The following is a 19244-nucleotide window of genomic DNA, read 5'->3' as shown; positions in this document are numbered from 1 at the left end:
CTCAGTCATTGTTCAAATAAGTACAAGCTAGTAAGCGGAGGGAAAGTTTTTTTTTTTTTTTTTTTTGAGTTTAGGATGAAGTCAAGTACTGCCGAAAGAGATGAGTTTTCAGTTGTTGCTTGAAGATTGCCAGGGATCCGGCGTTCCGGATAGGGGTGGGAAGATTATTCCACCAGCCAGGAATGGTGAACGAGAATGTTCTGGAGAGTGATTTTGAGCCTCTCTGTGATGGTACCACAAGGCGTCGCTCACTAGCAGATCTCAGACTTCTGGAGGGGATGTAGGTTCGTAATAGTGAGTGGAAGAAGGAGGGTGCTGAGCCTGTGGTAGTTCTGTATGCAAGCATCAGTGTCTTGAACTTGATATTTACGAGCTGGGAAGTTGTAATTACGATGTCTGATGCGATCAAGTCAATTCGGTTGGAGCAATATAGCAATGAACCCTATCTACAAAGAAATTAAGCAAGATATTTTATCTACTTCTACAAAATGCTACATGAAGACTGCACATGAGGTGTATTTTTGCTTTTTTATGGTTTTGTTCAGTTATGAAGATGCTGTAAATTGAATATTATATATTCTATCGTAATTGCACAGTACAATCCTTTTTTACATGCACCATTGCTATTTTTATTGTAATGAAATAACTGTAGTCAGTATAGATGCTGCATCTATGGTATTCAACGTTTTTCATCAACATGCCCCCAACTTGAAAACACAGGGCTTTGTGGTGCCATTTATGTGCATTAAATTCATAAAAGCGATCTTTCCTACATGACTTGAACACAGTCAAACACAAGTCATCGTCAACAAAGAAGCTACTTTAAGTCTAAGCTACATATTGTCTGGAAGCTGCTCCTGCATGGCCAGGTAACTTGCATTTGTATGACGTTCAATACTTTTGAACATTCTTCAGAGATCTGCTTTTCTGCTTAATAATCATTTCAAATAATCAATTATCCCGGTGTTTTGTGATGTTTCAACTCATTTCAAATCCTTTATTAAGGCCATATTAGAGTCTCATTCCATTTATTCCTAACTGTGAATCATTTTGGCACTTTCATACCAAATCCTTTTGCATGAGAGCATAATGTTAGTCTTCATCAGAGCTGCTGTCCTCAGCTTCAGACACGTCAGCGATGGGGAATCTCAGGATGGCCGCCACTCCACTCAACTGATTCAACTCTACAGAGAAAAATCACACCATGTCAGTCACATGGCGATTCAAAATAATTCTCTGAAACAAAGACTATAGAAAAGAAACTTACGTTCTCCAGATACGTGTAGGCTTGAGAATATTCTAAACAAATATTAAACAGAAGAAAAAAAAAGGGCTAAATATTTTGCATAACACAGATAACAAGAATATGACCATACACAATCATTAGAATACCTGACATTTCCTCCATTTTCCTTCACGTTGTCTACAAGCCGAACATATCGGCTGCGAGTGGCTATGTCTTGATGTCTGTCATGGAGAAGAAAAAAATAAATACATATTTTTATATGAAGTACACAATTAAAACAGAATAGACCATTACATATCGATTTGATTACTTTTTAAATGTACCTAAATAGTTTGTCACTGATCAGCAGGATGTCAACGGCTAAAGCTTCACTCGCTCTTTCCACATGAGCCAATCTGTACAGAGCAAAAGCTTTTTTAATAGATGCAAATATTCTTTTTTTTGTTATCAACATTTTTTTTATTTTTCATACATAACACAACATAAAAAAAAAAACAATATATTAAGAAAATAATAAAATAAAACAACAGACACATACTCAACATCTCAAAGTCCAGTCAAAAGGAGGGAGAAAAGGAAGGACAGAAAAAAGAAACCCACAGAAGTCACTCCTCCATACAGTCACGTATTTCAAAGAGAAAGCACTGCCAAGCATCAATGGTAGAAGGCTTGGCCCCATTGATTCGTGCTGTTGTACATTCACAAGACACTATTTGCAAGAGGCTACGGATCCAATATGTTTTCCCACACATATGCGGTGTAAACCAGTTCTGTATTATTGTCTTCTTCGCAGCTGTAAAACCAGCAAACAACATTCTCTTTTGCATCGAACTTATACAGAGACCAGAATCATCATTAAGAAGACACAAACTTGGGTTAACGGACCAATCAATTTTCAGTAAGGATGATAAAACCAGGTTTACATGTGTCCATAGACTGCTAGTGATAGGACATTCCCAAAACATATGCAGAAACGTACCTGATGATGCAGTGTTACATATATGGCAGTTGAAATTTGATTGTAGTTTCATTTTGAATCTTTTGTAAGGAGTTATGTATGCTCTATGAATGACTTTGAAGTGAATAAGACGATGCGCCAGATTTTTAGATGTTAAACTGAGATTAGACCACACCCTCTCCCAGTCGACAGATAAATTAAGGTCAGATAATTCCCTATTCCAAATAGTTTTAATAGAAAGAGGTTTTATAATGCAATCAAGAATCTTATTATATATTAAGGAAGCAGATGGCCGACCAGCAGATGGTGCAATCCAGTCCCGCATAGGATGAGAGGAAACGGGAGAAGACCAAGGAACGCCATACGCTTTGAGAGCGGAACGTAATTGAAGAAAGACAAAATATGCAGATGCAGGTAGACAAAATTTAGCTCTTAACGTTTGAAATGAACATAGGCCCTGGTTATCATATATATCACCGCACGTGTTTACACCTAAAGAAGACCAAGAGGGTTGGACAAATGGGCGATTTCCGCATACAAAATTAAAATTGTGCCATAAAGGTGTACTATTACAAAATTTGAAGGGTCCTCCAATCCGACGTTCAACCGTTTTCCAGATTTTAATAGAATTGGCCACAACCGGACCAAATTTATAATTATCCCCTTTTTTCCCTGTGCCAGTAAATAAAATATCTTGGAGTCTATTTGGTTTAACCTTGTCAGCTTCAATCACTCTCCAAGAAACTGTAGATTGAGGATCAACCCAAGTATGAAGAGCCTTAAGCTGGAACGACCAATAATACAGTTCAAAATTTGGTACAGCCAGTCCTCCTGCGCTATTAGGATGTTGTAATGTGGTAAGTTTAATTCTGGGGCATTTATCATTCCAGATAAATTTCGTAATTATGGAGTTAATCTCCTTAAAGTAACCTGGAGGGGGAGAAAGCGGTAGCATAGAGAAAAGAAAATTAAATCGAGGTAGCAAATTCATCTTAACAGTGGAGATTCTTCCTTGGAGGGAAACGTTAAGATTCTTCCATCTTTGAATGTCATTCTTGACCTTAACTAAAATATTATTAAAATTGTCCCTGGCAATCTTATGAATGTTTTTATATATGGTAACGCCCAGATAGGTGAAAGAGTCCTTAATAGGGATGAATGAGGGAATAGAAGAATTAACTTTAATATTGTTAATTGGCATTAAAGCAGATTTGCTCCAATTTATTTTATATCCCGATAAGCTACTAAAATTATCAAATTCCTTAATTATATTAGGGACTGAAACATCAAAGTGGTCTAAATATAGAATAATATCATCAGCGTATAACGAAATACTATGATTATGATCATGAATCTTAATCGATACTTCAGACTTCCTGATGGCTTGTGCTAAGGGTTCAAGAGATAGACAAAACAATAAGGGGGAAAGCGGACAGCCCTGCCTCGTTCCCCGCTGTAAAGGGAATAGGGGGGAAATAACATTACCAGTTATGACTGATGCTGCAGGTGAGTGGTATAATGTCTTAATCATAGAAATGAAGTGTTCACCGAAGCCGAAACATTGCAAAACTGCCCACATATAATTCCACTCTAGCCTGTCAAAGGCTTTTTCTGCATCAAGTGAAAAGACTGCACAAGGGGTTGGGTGGGAGTCTGCAAAGTCAAGAATATGAAGGAGTCGACGCATATTATCAGATGCATTACGCCCCTTGATGAAACCAGTTTGGTCCTCCTTGATCAGACTATGAATTACCTTCTCCATACGAGAAGCAAAAACTTTAGCATAGATTTTTAGATCACATGAGATAAGCGAAATTGGTCTGTAGTTGGAACAATCTAATGGATCTTTCCCTTTTTTAAGAAGTAATGAAATCAGTGATGTTTTTTGATCTCTATGAAATACCCCATGTTCAATTGCAAAATTAAATGAATTAAGCATAAGTGTCCCTACCAAATCCCAAATTTCTAAGTATAATTCCGGGGGGAGACCATCTAGGCCCGGCGATTTGCCCTTCTGAAGACTTTTTAAAGAGACATGGAGTTCCTCCAAACTTAATGGGGCCTCCAAAGATTCTTTATCCATCTGTGAGATCCGAGGCAGTTCCAATTTATCTAAATACTGCTTACAGATTGATTCATCAAAATCTGTTTCGGCTTTATATAGATTTGTGTAGAAACCTTTAAATATTTCATTAATTGCCACAGGGTTTGTGGTGACGTGATCATCTGATGATTTTATTGCGCTAATATATGCCTTAGACTCACATTCTCTCAACCTAAGAGCCAATAAATGACTAGGTCTCTCCGATTCAAAATAATATTTTTGCCTAGTCCTATGTAAAATAAATTCCGCCTTTGATTGTGAAAGCAAATCGTATTCTTCTTTTAAAGAGGACAACTGTGTAGCCTGTTGCTCAGTAAAATGTTGTTTTTGTAGGTTTTGTAATGATTGGATTTTATTTTCTAATTGTGTAAACTTGCGGGTTTTCGCTTTGGCAAGAGTAGAAGAGAAAGATATACAGAAACCTCGTATAGCGCACTTAGTCGTCTCCCACAGTTTTTGAGGATCCACACCAGAGGGCATATTAATTTCAAGAAACTCCTTAATATATTCTTTTAAAGAAGTAATGAAAGTCTGATTACTTAATAATGATACGTTAAAGCGCCATCTAGGGGACTTGGCTTTAACATCGGAAAGAGGAACACTGCACAGCACAGCAGAATGATCAGATAATAAAATTGGTAATATAGAGATGGAAGAATCAGACGAAATTAAAGATGGGCTGAGAAATATGTAGTCTATCCTAGAGAAAGTCTTGTGTCTATTAGAGAAAAAAGTGAAGTCCTTAGATTTAGTATTCTGAATTCTCCAAAGATCGATTACGTTAAGCTCAGTGATAAATTTATTCAGTAATTTAGAGGATGGATTGGCTGTTGTATCAGATTGAGATTTATCTAAAACAGGATTTATGACAGCATTAAAATCCCCACCCACCACTAGAGGGCAATCAATCTGCTCAAGCAGAGTTTTGGAGATCTGTGAAAGGAATGCACTGTCTGTCTCATTCGGACCATAAATAGAGACCAAGGCTAACCTATTATTATATATTTTGCATCGGATAAAAACAAATCTACCCTTCTCATCACTACCAAGGTGTTCAATTGTTAAATTTAACTTCCGGTTAACAAGAATAAGCACCCCCTTAGTTTTATTTTGAGCGCAGGAAAAAGCTGCTAATTTGTAATACTTATTCTGGAAACGTGCCACGTCGGATTGCTTTAAATGTGTCTCTTGAATTAGGGCACAGGAAATAGATTTACGATGTAAATATTCTAACACACGAGTTCGTTTGACAGCAGAATTTAACCCATTCACATTTAGTGATAAAATATTTAGAGTATGCATTGAATATATAGCGTGTAAACGTTGACGTGTATTTTAGATACCAAACCTCCTAGATGAAAAATCCCTTTAGAAATAAGGTAAAATAAATTAAAGTATAAATGTCTGTTGTAAAAAGTAAAAACCACATAAAAACATGAACAACCGACAACCTTAAACAAGGAACAACTCAGACCGCACATTACCGAGAACATAGGTCTGACTGAGCAACAAAAAATAGTGATGGTTCGTGACCGATCCACTCCAACGCAGGACATGTCTCCCAAAAAGCTCGTACTGCCAGAAAAAAATATTTTAAATTAAACCAACTCTCCATTAGTCCCCTCCAAAAAGAAAAAAGGGGTGTCAGTCTTGCCAGCAATGAGATCGTTGTACCGGATATATAGGAAGTTAGGAACAATATCTCGGTAGTAGAGTGGAGAGAAGAAAAAAGCAAAAACCAAATTTAGTCAGCGTCCATGTCCGTTCTGCCATCATCCGCTCCTAAGCCGCTGGGACCATGTTCATCCCGACCATCAAACTCCTCCCGCCGGGCTGGAGAAACAGCGGCCGCCGTTCCCCCGCGCAGAGCCGCGGCATACGTCTTCTGCTGGGACAGGGAGCTAATAAAATCCTCCGCTTTCTGAGGGGAATCGAAGCTTTTCTGTTCCCCCTTGTGCCGTAGTTTGATTACGGCCGGATAGATGAGGAAGGGCTGGAGACCAAGCGCCGTCATCTTCTTCAAAACCGGACCAAATGCCTTTCTCCTGATCACTGTAGCTGGACTAAAGTCGGGAAAAAATAGCAGTGTGACATTGTTCTGCGCGCATTTCACCGGATAAGCCTTTCGAGCACCCTTCAGGATATCTGATCTGTCATGCCATCTCAGTACACGGAAGATGAGAGTGCGCGGCCGGTCGGAGCCCCTCCCTCCGTCATATACGCGATGTGCCCGGTCGATCTCAATGTCACGGCCCTTCAAGGAAGGAATCCACTTAGAAATATTAACTCTGAGGAAACCAGCCGCGTCGGATCCCTCAGCCCCCTCTGGCAGCCCCACCAGTCGTACGTTGTTCCTCCTGCACCTGTCCTCCATATCCGTCACCTTCTCGGTGAGTCGCTCCAGCTGATTTCTTAAGCCCGTGACTGTCCTCCTATCCTCACGTGCAGCTGCTTGAACAGAATCTACGCGGTCACGTGTCTGCTTCGCCGCCGTAGTTATGGTCTCAAACTCCTCTCTTAGCTCTTTAACAGACTTGTTGGTCGCTTGTATGTCTTCACGCAGTTCGCGTAATGCTGGAATCAGCACAGAGTCCATCGCCTCTCTTACTGCCAAATTCACAACCGAATTCAACGTCTTTTGTTGCTCTTTAAATGCTAGTTCGATGCGGCTAGCAATAGCATCGTCAAGGTCTTCTCTGGAGATGGCGGAATCTCTGAATTTTTTCTTCATTGGCGATTGCTCAATCTCTCTTTTCCGATCCCCTTTGTCTGCCTTAGCACTCATGACAGGTCCAATGCAGAGTGGTTCAAATTTTACTGACAGGATTATACAAAATATGGCAAAGTGAGCAGAGCGAAAGATTCAAGCCTGCATCGCCGTCGAAGGGTCACGTGATCCCCCCAGATGCAAATATTCTTATAAATGATCAAGAATGTGTTACACAGCACAAATGTTTTGGTTACAATTTATGTCAAAAGTCCACTTCAGACATTCTACTAACTATAGTAAATAACTCTGCTACTACATGTCAACTAACTCTCATTGGAGTATTAATAGACTGTTAGGTTAGCGTTAGTAGAGTAATTTGACATATTTAAAAAGTTAATTACAGTTAGTAGAATGTCTGTTTGAGGACCATCAAAATAAAGTGTTAGCAGATATTAAACAGACAGTCTACTAATACTCTGACTGGTAGTTGACGTGTAGTTGCAAAGTTGCTTACAGTTAGTAGAATGTATAAAGTGGACTATCAAAATAAAGTGTTATGAATGTTTTATTTCTCATTGAGATGGTGTGTGATACAGACAGGAATGACATTTAAATAATAGTGATTTTGATCACCCATAGAAAGCTCGATCAGGCTCCTGTTGAAGCATCTTGTAAAAGTCTTCCAAAGCCTTAACTTCTCCAGCTGCCTAAAACAAAACAAAACAAAAAAAATCACAGCATTAAACAACACTCTGATGGCAATGCTACAAGCTATATGTGCAAATGTATAAATCAAAATGTAGTCACCTTGGTGTCAGACAATCGGGCCGTGACTGCTGGATCACACAGTACTTCTGTAGAATTAAAATCTCACATTTATTTTGTCAAAATAAAAAGGAAAAAAAAATGCATATGTAGATATGAAAATTTTATAATTTCCTGTTCAGTAGGTACTTTTTTGCTATTTCAATTGCATATTAAGCACTTTTTAATACAACCCGAATTCCAGAAATGTTGGGACGTTTTTTTTAAATTTGAATAAAATGAAAACTAAAAGAATTTCAAATGACATGAGGCAATATTTTATTCACAACAGAACATAGATGGCATAAATGTTTAAACTGAGAAATTTTAAAATTTTATGAACACAATGAGCTCATTTCAAATTTGATGCCTGCTACAGGTCTCAAAATAGTTGGGACGGTGGCATGTTTACCATGGTGTAGCATCTTCTTTTCAAAACAGTTTGAAGACATCTGGGCATCGAGGTTATGCGTTTCTGGAGTTTTGTTGTTGGAATTTGGTCCCACTCTTGCCTGATATAGGTTTCCAGCTGCTGAAGAGTTTGTGGTCAAATTTTTAATTTAATGATGCGCCAAATGTCTATAGGTAAAAGATCTGGACTGCAGGCAGGCCAATTCAGCACCCGGACTCTTCTATTACGAAGCCATGCTGTTGCAATAACTGCAGTATGCGGTTTTGCATTGTCCTGTTGAAATACACAAGGCCTTCGTCTGGAGGGGAGCATATGCTGCTCTAAAACCTTTATATACATTTCAGCATTCATAGTGCCTTCCAAAACATGCAAGCTGCCCATACCGTATGCTCTTATGCACCCCCATACCATCAGAGTTGCTGGCTTTTGAACTGAACGCTGTTAACACGCTGGAAGGTCTCCCTCCTCTATAGCCCGGAGGACACGGCGTCCGTGATTTCCAACAAGAATGTCAAATTTGGACTCGTCTGACCATAGAACACTTTTCTACTTTGAAACAGTACATTTTAAATGAGCCTTGGCCAAGAGGACACAACGGCGCTTCTGGACCATGTTCACATATGGCTTCTTTTTTGCATGACAGAGCTTTAGTTGGCATCTGCAGATGGCACGGCAGATTGTTTACTGACAGTGGTTTCTGGAAGTATTCCTGGGCCCATTTAGTAATGTCAATGACAGAATCATGCCGATAAGGGATGCAGTGTCGTCTGAGGGCCCAAAGACCACGGGCATCCAACAAAGGTCTTCGGCCTTGTCCCTAACGGACAGATTTCTCCAGTTTCTCAGAATCTTTTGATGATGTTTTGCACTAGATGATGAGATTTGCAAAGCCTTTGCAATTTGAAGTTGAGAAAATTTGACTTTTTACGCACTCTTTCACAGATTGGAGAGCCTCTGCCCAGGGTGCGAACTACGGGGGAGCTCGGCTCCCCTTAATAAGACATGGGCTCCCCTGAAAACGTGATTTGTGAAATTTTGGGGGGTCTCAAAAAATAGACTTATTTTGACGTGCAATTTCAGTTTTGTGTAATGTGATCTTGGATTATTATGTGTAAAATTGCAAAAATATTAATTCATGCATGGCGGCGATTTAACCTGTTACCGTTCACCAGAGCGACGTCGCACTGAACGCTCTTTTGTTTGCGTGTGTCATTGTTTTCTAACAGAATAAATGAAACGGGACAAAGTTAATCTTGACAAACTATATATCCTTCTGAAGGTCTAAGCCTCAAGCATCGTCGACAGATCGCTGTTTTCCGATGGAAAGCTTATAAGGAATGTATTTGCTACATTTGTGTAAGCAGTTACACATCAAAACAAGCAGAGAAAAAAAGCCGTACGTACCAGATTCATTGTAATAACGAGTCACAAACGCGTCCACTGCTGAAATCCCAGTTTAATTAGAGAGGTAAGGGTCCACAGAACAACATCCCAGCGAGCACTTTTAGTCCAACGAAACAATAACGTTGTAATAAGGATGAATATTCCTTTGTTTACGTTTCATTTCTTCCGGAGTTATTGTTCGCGTCCGTTATGGAATAAATCACGCTCAAAAACAGCGTCTTGGTGGTAAAAAAACAAAACGGTGCTGTAGAATACAGTTTTACAAACAGATTGAGATCATCCACGGAAAAAAAAAGTCTCAAAAGCGGAATATAGTTTATTTGAATTTGGCGCTCTCTCCAGGCAGCGATGACGCTTCTGTGACGCAACTGTCATCTGAGCGGGGCATAACTTAGCGATCTGCTTTTCCATAAAAAAACTCTTTTTTTTTTTTTTCTTCTACATTTTTTGTGTGTGTGTGTGTATTGTGTGGGGAATGTGGCCGTGTCTGCATGATTATAATCTGTATGGACGGACATCAGCGTGTTTATTACCGACTCTATGACGGCTATCATTGTGATTCATTGATCAGCTATTATTGATTATATGGCCCATCTGTTTAATTATCATCTGTATGGATGCACATCAGCGTGTGATTACCGACTGGATGACCATCTCTGCCAATATCACTTTATGTCTGGCAATCAGAATATATACTTCAGTAGACATACTATACAAAGCTATTTTTTTTCTTCCTTTTTATTACTCCAATAACAAATAAATCACTTGTATGATGTCTAAAATTCTGTCTATTATTCTATAATTGAAAAACTATGCAGGAATATGTATAATTACTAACATAATTCTGCAATACATTTGGTGGTTATTTTTCCTCAAACAGGGGGGCTGGGGGGATTATAAATATTTTCAGAAAAAATATTGCAGGAATCTCATTTTTCATGGTATCGTCTTCAAATTTGAAATATAAACTCATGAGACACGTGGCTTTTAATCCATTACTTTTCTGGATTGCTCCAGGACTTATTTCATGTATTTGTATATGAAAAAAACATTCAGTGTGGAAAAATATTTTTCAAGGCACGTTAGTGTCTATAACTTTTTATCTTTTTGAGCATTATCAACTCTGGATGATGGCTAGTAAAGCCAACAGTGTCTTCTTTCCAAAGATACCTAATTTGTTGGTGTAGCGCACTTTGTCAGGAAATGTTACCATTCTAATTTAGGTAGGTTATTTTCACCTGCGAGGCCCCAGATGGGGGGTGAAGGTTAACAGGTTAAACCTAATTCACTTCAATAAAGATATCTATACATGCTATTCTTGTCATGAGCATCAAGGTGTGGGGGCGCTGCGGTGCAAATTCATTCCATTCATGTTTAGTACGTTATCTCAAAGATTCGTAGGAAAAATATAAACGTTGGATTCAACATCGGCCGTAGATCTGTGCGCGCAGTCCTTGAAATCCATTCTGCAGTTAGCATCATACAGCTACCATGGCAAAAAGAACACAAGGCAGTTTAATGGCACGACCGATTCACCTGCTGCAAACCCTGTTAGCACACCTCCCGCAGGGATGACAACGCAAGAATTAAGTCATTGTAGAGCCCTGCATTTCTGCCCGGGCCCCACTTTTTTGCGCCTCTAGGGCCGGGCTTCGGGCTAATTTCCACATCATAGTTCAGATGCGGGCCGGGCCTCGGGCCTGTTTTGGGTTTCTCCTTATTTTTATATTGTAGCCATCCATCGATTAGTGATGAAAAAAATTGCCGCGCTGGTGGAAACAACACGAGACCGTGCCGCGACTGAGAGCAGCTCGATGGTGTTTAGTGTCCCGCAGCAGCAGCAGCTGAATAGTTCTGCGTTCAAATGCACGCAATAGGCTAAAGCTTGCTGCAAATCCCCAGCAAACATAACCATGAATGTGTCTGCGGGAAATAGTAAGGAGATATTTGAATTATTTACTAATAAACTAATGTTTTCTGAGTCTGTGTCGCAAGGATGAAGTTGCTGATCCTAACTCGCCGTCTCCTCATTAGACGCGCCTTTAGAGAGAAATACATCGTTATTGATTATGATTAAGATTATAATAAAATGGTTTTTGTTTTCGATATTTTTATTTCGTTAAGTGATAATTTAAAGCTTTCTATAGATATTTATCATGTCTGTGAGGCATGCATTCTCTCAGCTGAAGCGCTCCTGTTGAAGACGGCAGAAAGCGCATCATGTTTGTTTTCTTTGTTTAATAAAAGAACTACCTTTTGTTGGTATTGTGAGTGCACACAAATACAAGTAGACCCTTTACAGTTCCGAATGATGTATTACTCTTACCTTTATCAAAAAATAAAAATAAATGACGGCGTAGGCTATTTTAATTTGTTTCCACTGAAAACAATGCAAGTTTGCGCTGGTGCCTCCATGTCCTGCAGAGCACACTTTAGCTTCCACTCTCCGCACAAACTTAGATATAGGCTAGCGCACATTATTATTATAGCGCAGCTTTAACGTTTAAACATTGTAATATACTTGAACTGTTTTAGTATATCTATAGATTTTATTTTAGGCATGTCCTGATGATATGAGAAGACTAAATTGATCAAACATAAACTATGATCAGCTCATGCCGCTGGCCGCTTGTACATTACTTAAAAAAAAAATTATAGGCTATTTAATGAACAAAAATGCTCCAAACGTTTTTCTAAATTAACTTAAAAAAACAAAACAAAATATAATAATTTTGCCATTACACACAAAACTGAACTATTTTAATAACCGAAACAGTAGTATAAACTGTTTTAGGAGAAGGGGGAAAAAAAGACGGGCTCCGGTCGTACTCGGGTCGGTAATTCTGATAAACTGTCAGACGTGGGTCGGGCTAGGGCCTAAATTTGAGGCCCGTGCAGTGCTCCAAGTCATTGTAAGATCACATAGATCCCCCCCACCCCCGTAAAAAAAAAAAGGTGGGCTCCCCCAAAGTCCACGGTATAGTTCGAACACTGCCTCTGCCCATCTTTACTTCTGAGAGACTCTGCCTTTTATAGCTAATTATGTTACAGACCTGATGTCAATTAACTTAATTAGTTGCTAGATGTTCTACCAGCTGAATCTTCTCAACAATTTTTGCTTTTCCAGCACTTTGTTGCCCTGTGCCAACTTTTTTGAGAACTGTAGCAGGCATCAAATTTGAAATGAGCTCATTTAGTGGATAAAAGTGTAAAATTTCTCCATTTAAACATTTATGTTCTCTATGCTCTATTGTGAATAAAATATTGGCTCATGTGATTTGAAAGTCTTTTAGTTTTCATTTCATTCAAATTTAAAAAAAACATCTCAATATTTCCGTAATTCAGGTTGTATTTTCATTCATGCTTAAGGTTAGTAATTTGCATAAAATGTCCAAATTATATCCATATAAGGGGTTGCCACACAATGATATATGCAAGACTTCATATCTACGCATAAAATCATAATTGTAACATTTATAAAGGCTCCACGAGAATGTTTGTTTGTTTTTTTGGCCAATGAACAGTTTCAGGTGTTCCTACAGTTTCATAAATTTACAGTAAATTTTATTATTAAAGCCTGAAAACGCTGTATGTAGATATCATACACAAATCTGCGCTTGCACTTGGTTAGTGAATGAGACCAATTTCACCAATTTTTTGTAGTGTTTCAATGCAGAATCCACAGCATGAATGATGTAGTGTTATTTGCTCACTTGGTGTTGGTTACATAGAAGAGCATTTTAAAAAGAGTTACAGTTGAAATGCAACATTCCACAATTTTGCACCATTGTATTGGAGCATATGAATATAGGAATATTCTATTTAGGGCTGTGCGACTTGGGGAAAATATCTAATTGCGATATTTTTGACAAATATTGCGATATTTAAATTTGCAAAGTCAAGCTTAAGGTCAATATTGTGAATAATGTGCAGCACAGTATGAGTATCGGTACCCTGCCGGAAAAACAAAAAAAACAATAGAAACCATCACAGAAATTCTTACAGTTTCCATAAAAACCATGACAAAATTCCTTTTTTGTTTTGGGCATTATTCCAATAGGAATTACTGTTGTTCTAATGGTTGCCATCTGCTAGATTACATCCCACCAATAGAATGCATCAAATACCAGCAGACACCATTATAGTTTACATTAAAACCAATACAATTCCCATTATAACCCTTAAATCCATTACATTTTCTATTTTGTTTTGGGAGGGGTTCTAGTGGTTTTTTTTTGTTGTTGTTTGTTTTGTTTTTTCTGATGGGAAGATTATAATGGTATTACTACTTTTACAGAATTACTGAATTTCACAAGAAAGATTTTTTTTTATAAATAAAGAACTATTTCTTTAGTCGATTATTAAAGTATTACATGTTACACGGGCAGGTTTATTCATTTTTAAGTATTTGGGATTTTAAGAACAAGTGGGAAATGTGCTGAATGTTTAATTTGATCCAAGTGAAATTGGCAAGCAGTTAGACTTGATTTACATTCGTTTTAAACGCGGAGCCAGGCGCGAGTGGACACAGGTTGAGCGCGTGCGTCAGGCCTCGTCCATATTGCCAGATGTGCTCGTGAGAGACTTGCGGAGCAGAATCTGGAGCGAGACCGTGAGTATAAAAGAGCAATACGAGACAAGCTGCGTGTAAACGGCTCGTCCGTGAGATGCAGGAGACGCGCAGCGTGGGGCAGAGCGGAGCGAGCATTCAGAGACACGGGCTGTGTTTGCGGTCTTCTGAATTAGCGAACATGCATTATAAACTTATTTCAAATTAATCTGTTGGGGAGATAAAATGTGTAAGATAACGTTCATGAAGTCTACTAATAAAAACATCTAAAAATGTATCTTTTATTCTCCAGTTCTGAAAGCAGAACCGATAAGGGAGCTCTTGATATGCGTTGTGACGCAGCTCTTGCAAATTACCTTTTTTGTTCGTTGTCATTTCGAAGCTGAATGCGTTTTTCTTTAGTTTTAATTTGCCTAACTTTCGATTTGACCCTTTTTAAATGGTAGGCGTTTACGCAGTTGGCTAGAGCAGTGCTGATCGGGGAGAACGGAGGTGTACTCACTCTATTGGTTAGTAAGACCTCCACTCAAGGCTGGCAGTCGTGCATATGCTGTGGAAAAGATTAATATCGCGTCCACATCGCAGGCTTTGCGATTAGCAAATCGCAACGTCTCAAATCGCGATTTCGATTACTCGCACAGCCCTAATTCTATTCGTAGGAATATATGAACATATAGCGTAACAAATAATAAAAATAATCTTGCTTATTTATTTGCATAATATCTGTTAGTTATCATACTAAAACAGCACTTAGCATTATATATTAGCTATATAGCTGGTACAGTACCCATGTTCAAGCCAAATATACCGGTCATACCAAAGGTTGAATGCAAGACGGTGCTATGAGGAAATTATTAATTGCCCAAGAGCCTAAATAACAAAAGACAGCTTAATTTTTGAAACTTTGAGAATTTTTGTAGTTATTTATTTTAAATAAAAAAGAAAATGAAACAAAGATTAAACTGATCAGATCAAATTGTGTATCGTTCACTAGACCTCAGCTGTCTTGCAAAAGAGATAATTCTTCATCCGATAATGGTCCTGACTTTGAAAAGCAGATTATTTGCAATGTTTAGTTATTTTATATTTTTATGAGTCACAAACTTTTCATTAGGTGACTTTCCATTATGTAACGCTATTCTATTCCTTGAAGAACTGTAAATTCTATTCATGTTTTCTCCTATCCCAGTAAAATCTGGCAAGCCTACTAGTCAATTATGAAAGTTTTACACATCTTTACTTTTGAAAGTTGAACAAGGTATTGACCTTTGAGTGAATACTTGTGTCCAGATGAGGAGTGCACCACCATGAATTTGGATCTGTTCTCCAGGAGAATTTTACAGTCTTGTCTCACAGCCTCTTTAAACATGTATGAGATGAACTGATCTTTCACAAATCCAGGACTGGCCACCAGAATACACTTCACCACTGAAAAACACAAATGCAACAAAAATATCAGTATTTATTAGTCCATTGTCCATCCTTATTATCTGAATTAAAAAAAAAATAACTAAAATTACCATCAAAACTGAAGTGTCTAAGAATGCCCTGCATGACAGCCTCATAAAATCTCTCCAATGCCTGAAAGAGAACATGGTGTCACTGTATGCATACTTTGAAATATACATGCAACAGTTGAGAAGCATCTATTGCAGCACATGCAAAAACAAGTTGCATTTACTGTATATCTATTGTATTTTTAATGGATTACAGTAAAAAGATACATATGTAACATTGTCATTTGCTCAATATAATGATAAACACTTAAATGCATTGTCAGATTTACTGTCACAAGGTTTTATTGGCTCACCTTGTCATGTTGAGTACAACTGCCTTTCCTCTTGCGGGGGATGGTGACCTCAACCTTTGCCCTTACTAAGGTCATGGCTGGAGTCACGAGAACCAGATTGGCCAGACCTTCCTGCATCACAACAGCAGCAACATCTGCTTTCTGAGCGGGGTCACATGCCTGCTCTATAGATGAATGAAGAATCGGGGTTCAAATAAACTAGCGATGAGCTGGATCAGATTCATTAACGTTTTAGTATGTTCATGCCTGCTCTCTTCCATGCAGTGAAAGTGAATGGTGACTGCAGCTGTCAAGCCATTAAGATACTTGGTGAAGTACAACTACAAAATTCAGCTCTGTTTCTCACACAGTAATGTGAAGACATACATCATGTTTCTTTACATAGCGGCATTATGAAGCTGAAGTGCCTGTAAATGCTAACATAAATAACAATAATAATAATAAAAAGCACCTACTTGCCTTCTAGGTCTTACCCACACTTCTCGTCAGACCAATATGGAAAGCATTAAACCATCCTTTTTACCATGGCATTTTTATCTATTTTAGTTCTAGTTTGGGTGGGAAATTATTGCAAAGATCCTAGATACGAGATATGTCTTAAGTAATTGTAAACAGATGGGACAAATTACAAAAAAATATATATATAGCTTGATAGAGGTGATCAACATCTATTTTCACTGCATGAAAGAAGAAAGCAGTGGGATTTATTTGCAAAATATATCTTTTTGCGTTTCAAAGAAAAAAAATAATTCCTGTTTTTAAACCTGGATGTAAACATAAAATTATAAAAATATTATGAAATAATAATAAAAAAAAGATTAATGTCATGAATCATTTCTTACACATTTTGTTACATAGTATGTGAAACAATTATTAGCCAGAAAAGCTACTTTTAGTCAGAAAATATACTAAAAACACACCAACACATTACCAATTCTGTCCAACACCACGCTGTCCCAGACTTTTTTGGCAAGAGTGAACTTCCTGTTGAGCTCCAGTTCAATGGTATGATAGGCACCCATCTACATAAGATACAAGAGAAATAAGCATTCACATTCAGGCTAAATTATCATACGGAATATTATGAATTACTATACTTAATATTCAAATTTATAAAGTATAAATTATATTTTAGGTGTAAAGTTGGCACAAATGTCATCACTATATCATACATTTGACAAATTTACATCTCATAAGTGCAACAAATTTTTGAAATATGAAAAAAGTTGTAGGTAAATATTCTAAAAAGCACTCTATACATTTCTAAATGCACTCTGACCTTCACATACTGGTTCTCCTGGATGTTTGTTCCTTTGACTCTGAGCTGACAGGCCTGGGAATCAAAGTCTATCGTCTCCACACATAAAGTCAGTGTGGTGCGCACACGTGAACTGCCCACACTCCCTGTAGAGGACTCTGTCTGCACTTTCCTGTTTGTGACATAAGATTGCTTTCATTGAGTAGAAAAATCTCAGGTAATAAGTGTGATAAAACAAAACTGGAAAAATATTACAAAAAAACAGAAGAAAACAAAACAGACCTGATGGTTGAGGCTCTGAGGCTGTCGCCCACCTGCAGCAGGTTGTAGGTGTGCCACATATCCTCTGCTTCCTCAGGTATTAGTGTCACCTGACTGAAAAAAAAAAAAACCAAGACATAAATATTCACTTTTGTGTTGCCTACTTTGCTCATTAACTGTGAAGGCAAGCTATTTTCTAAGTACTGCTTCAATCTGATTGAATAGAGTAATACTGAAATTATGAAAACTACTTTATTTTTTCAATAACACAATTTAAATCTGACATGAATGATATCATAAACATTGCTTCTTACCCTATTTATTTAATATCACATCTATTTAATAGATTGATTTTAAACTGACCACATTTACTTTATTAGCTCTGTGGTGAAAAAAATGGCAAAACACTTTGTGTGCGTGTCTGGAGTGAATTAATTACTTGAAATAATGCAAATATTATCTGAAATAAAATTTCAACCCGCAGCTATCCACAATCGGTCAATAGAAGGCGCTAACTTACAGGAAAGGCAAACGCATTTTTGGGCTGTAAGTTATTGTGTTTGAGAAACAATCATGCCAAGTTTGCCACAAAACCAAGGGTTAACGATGACAGCATCTGAGGTATAACAGGCGCTTTTCAAGTCAGTTCAAAGAAAACTTTACACTAACAAAGAAGCATTACAGTAACGTAATTTTATTCATACCAAAGTACCCAGTTTTGTCGTATGAAATCGTACTGCATCGTGGTACTTCCACAGCACTCAGAATGCGCGCATTATGTCCAAAAGTGGTGTAACGTTACAGAAAGCACTCACCCGGTGTTATCCTTCTCGATGTCTTTATGAACCAACTTCATGGTCAAAGAGGTTTGCTATTCAAAAACAAAATGCATATTTAATTGTGAGTGTTCTATTCCATTTAATCGTCGATTTGGTGACGTTTCCGCATCAGCAGTGCCCCAGTGACACATCTGAATGAATCAGACTGTCGCTTTCTGATCGCGTCAGATAGCTGAGAGATTGCGTCATTACGTCTTCTCTATCTTTGGTTATTTCCATATGGTTATTTCCGTAGGTTGGAAGAACGAGTTCATTATTTTTCATTTATATTCTTTAACAGTACATTTTATGAATAATGAGCAATCGGTGTCAATAAAGTATATAAACCATCCAACCTGCGAAATGTTTACATCGCTATAAATAACGAGGGTTAACAGTATTTCGCGTTATACACTGTCATCAGGCCAGCCTCCACTTCGAAAAACACGTCATTCTAGCCGCCGCGTTATTTTGTGGTGCGCGCATATACTAGGCGTTGCGGTAATAGCGATTAAAAACTCAGATCAGAGGAAAAGCGATCTCTGGCATTCATTCAGCCAGTTTCTCTGTCAATGATTGAATGAATGAATAACTTAATTAATAAATAAAAATAAGTTTAAAACGGTCTGATATAAATAAATAAATAGAGCAATTAATATGAAAAAAAAAACAGTCTGATGAAAAACGTCATTCTACAACGTGCATTTAACCATTTTTTATCTGTAAATACACATAGTTATAAAAAAACTCCCTGTTTCCACACACCACTTTTTATTCAGATTAATAGTCCACTGCCCTAGGGTGTCACCCAACCAGTTTCAAGAGAATCTGAAGTTGCATTACAAAATAAAATCTCAAAACTCATGTATGACCAATTTTGTCTTTGATT

The 19244-nt window shown here is 37.8% G+C and overlaps 1 protein-coding gene across 1 annotated transcript; it reads right to left on the bottom strand.

The window, feature by feature from the left end:
* Positions 1–66: 66 nt before the first annotated feature.
* LOC306852085 (protein pelota homolog) lies at positions 67–18542 on the bottom strand. The gene is made up of 13 exons (XM_079388710.1): positions 18353–18542; positions 17559–17651; positions 17298–17448; positions 16950–17040; positions 16019–16182; positions 15729–15789; positions 15475–15636; positions 7826–7872; positions 7652–7725; positions 1570–1641; positions 1393–1467; positions 1268–1299; positions 67–1184 (listed from the first exon to the last, which is right to left on the bottom strand). Exons 1-13 carry the CDS (start codon positions 18391–18393, stop codon positions 1093–1095), a joined length of 1155 nt encoding a protein of 384 aa, XP_079244836.1. The 5' UTR covers positions 18394–18542; the 3' UTR covers positions 67–1092.
* Between the last annotated feature and the right edge of the window lie 702 nt (positions 18543–19244).

This window comes from Barbus barbus (genome assembly GCF_936440315.1).
Source record: "Barbus barbus genome assembly, chromosome: 32".
In the NCBI taxonomy this organism is placed as follows: domain Eukaryota; kingdom Metazoa; phylum Chordata; class Actinopteri; order Cypriniformes; family Cyprinidae; genus Barbus; species Barbus barbus.
Note: the sequence above shows the minus strand (reverse complement) of the source record. Positions and strands in the feature narration are given on the sequence as shown.

Coding starts and splice junctions, on each gene's coding strand:
- LOC306852085 (XM_079388710.1), bottom strand. CDS start 18,393: ATGAAGTTGGTTCATAAAGACATCGAGAAGGATAACACCGG. Junction 17,449..17,558: donor CTCAGAGCCTCAACCATCAG/GTCTGTTTTGTT, acceptor TGTCACAAACAG/GAAAGTGCAGACAGAGTCCT. Junction 7,726..7,825: donor CCCGATTGTCTGACACCAAG/GTGACTACATTT, acceptor GTTTTGTTTTAG/GCAGCTGGAGAAGTTAAGGC.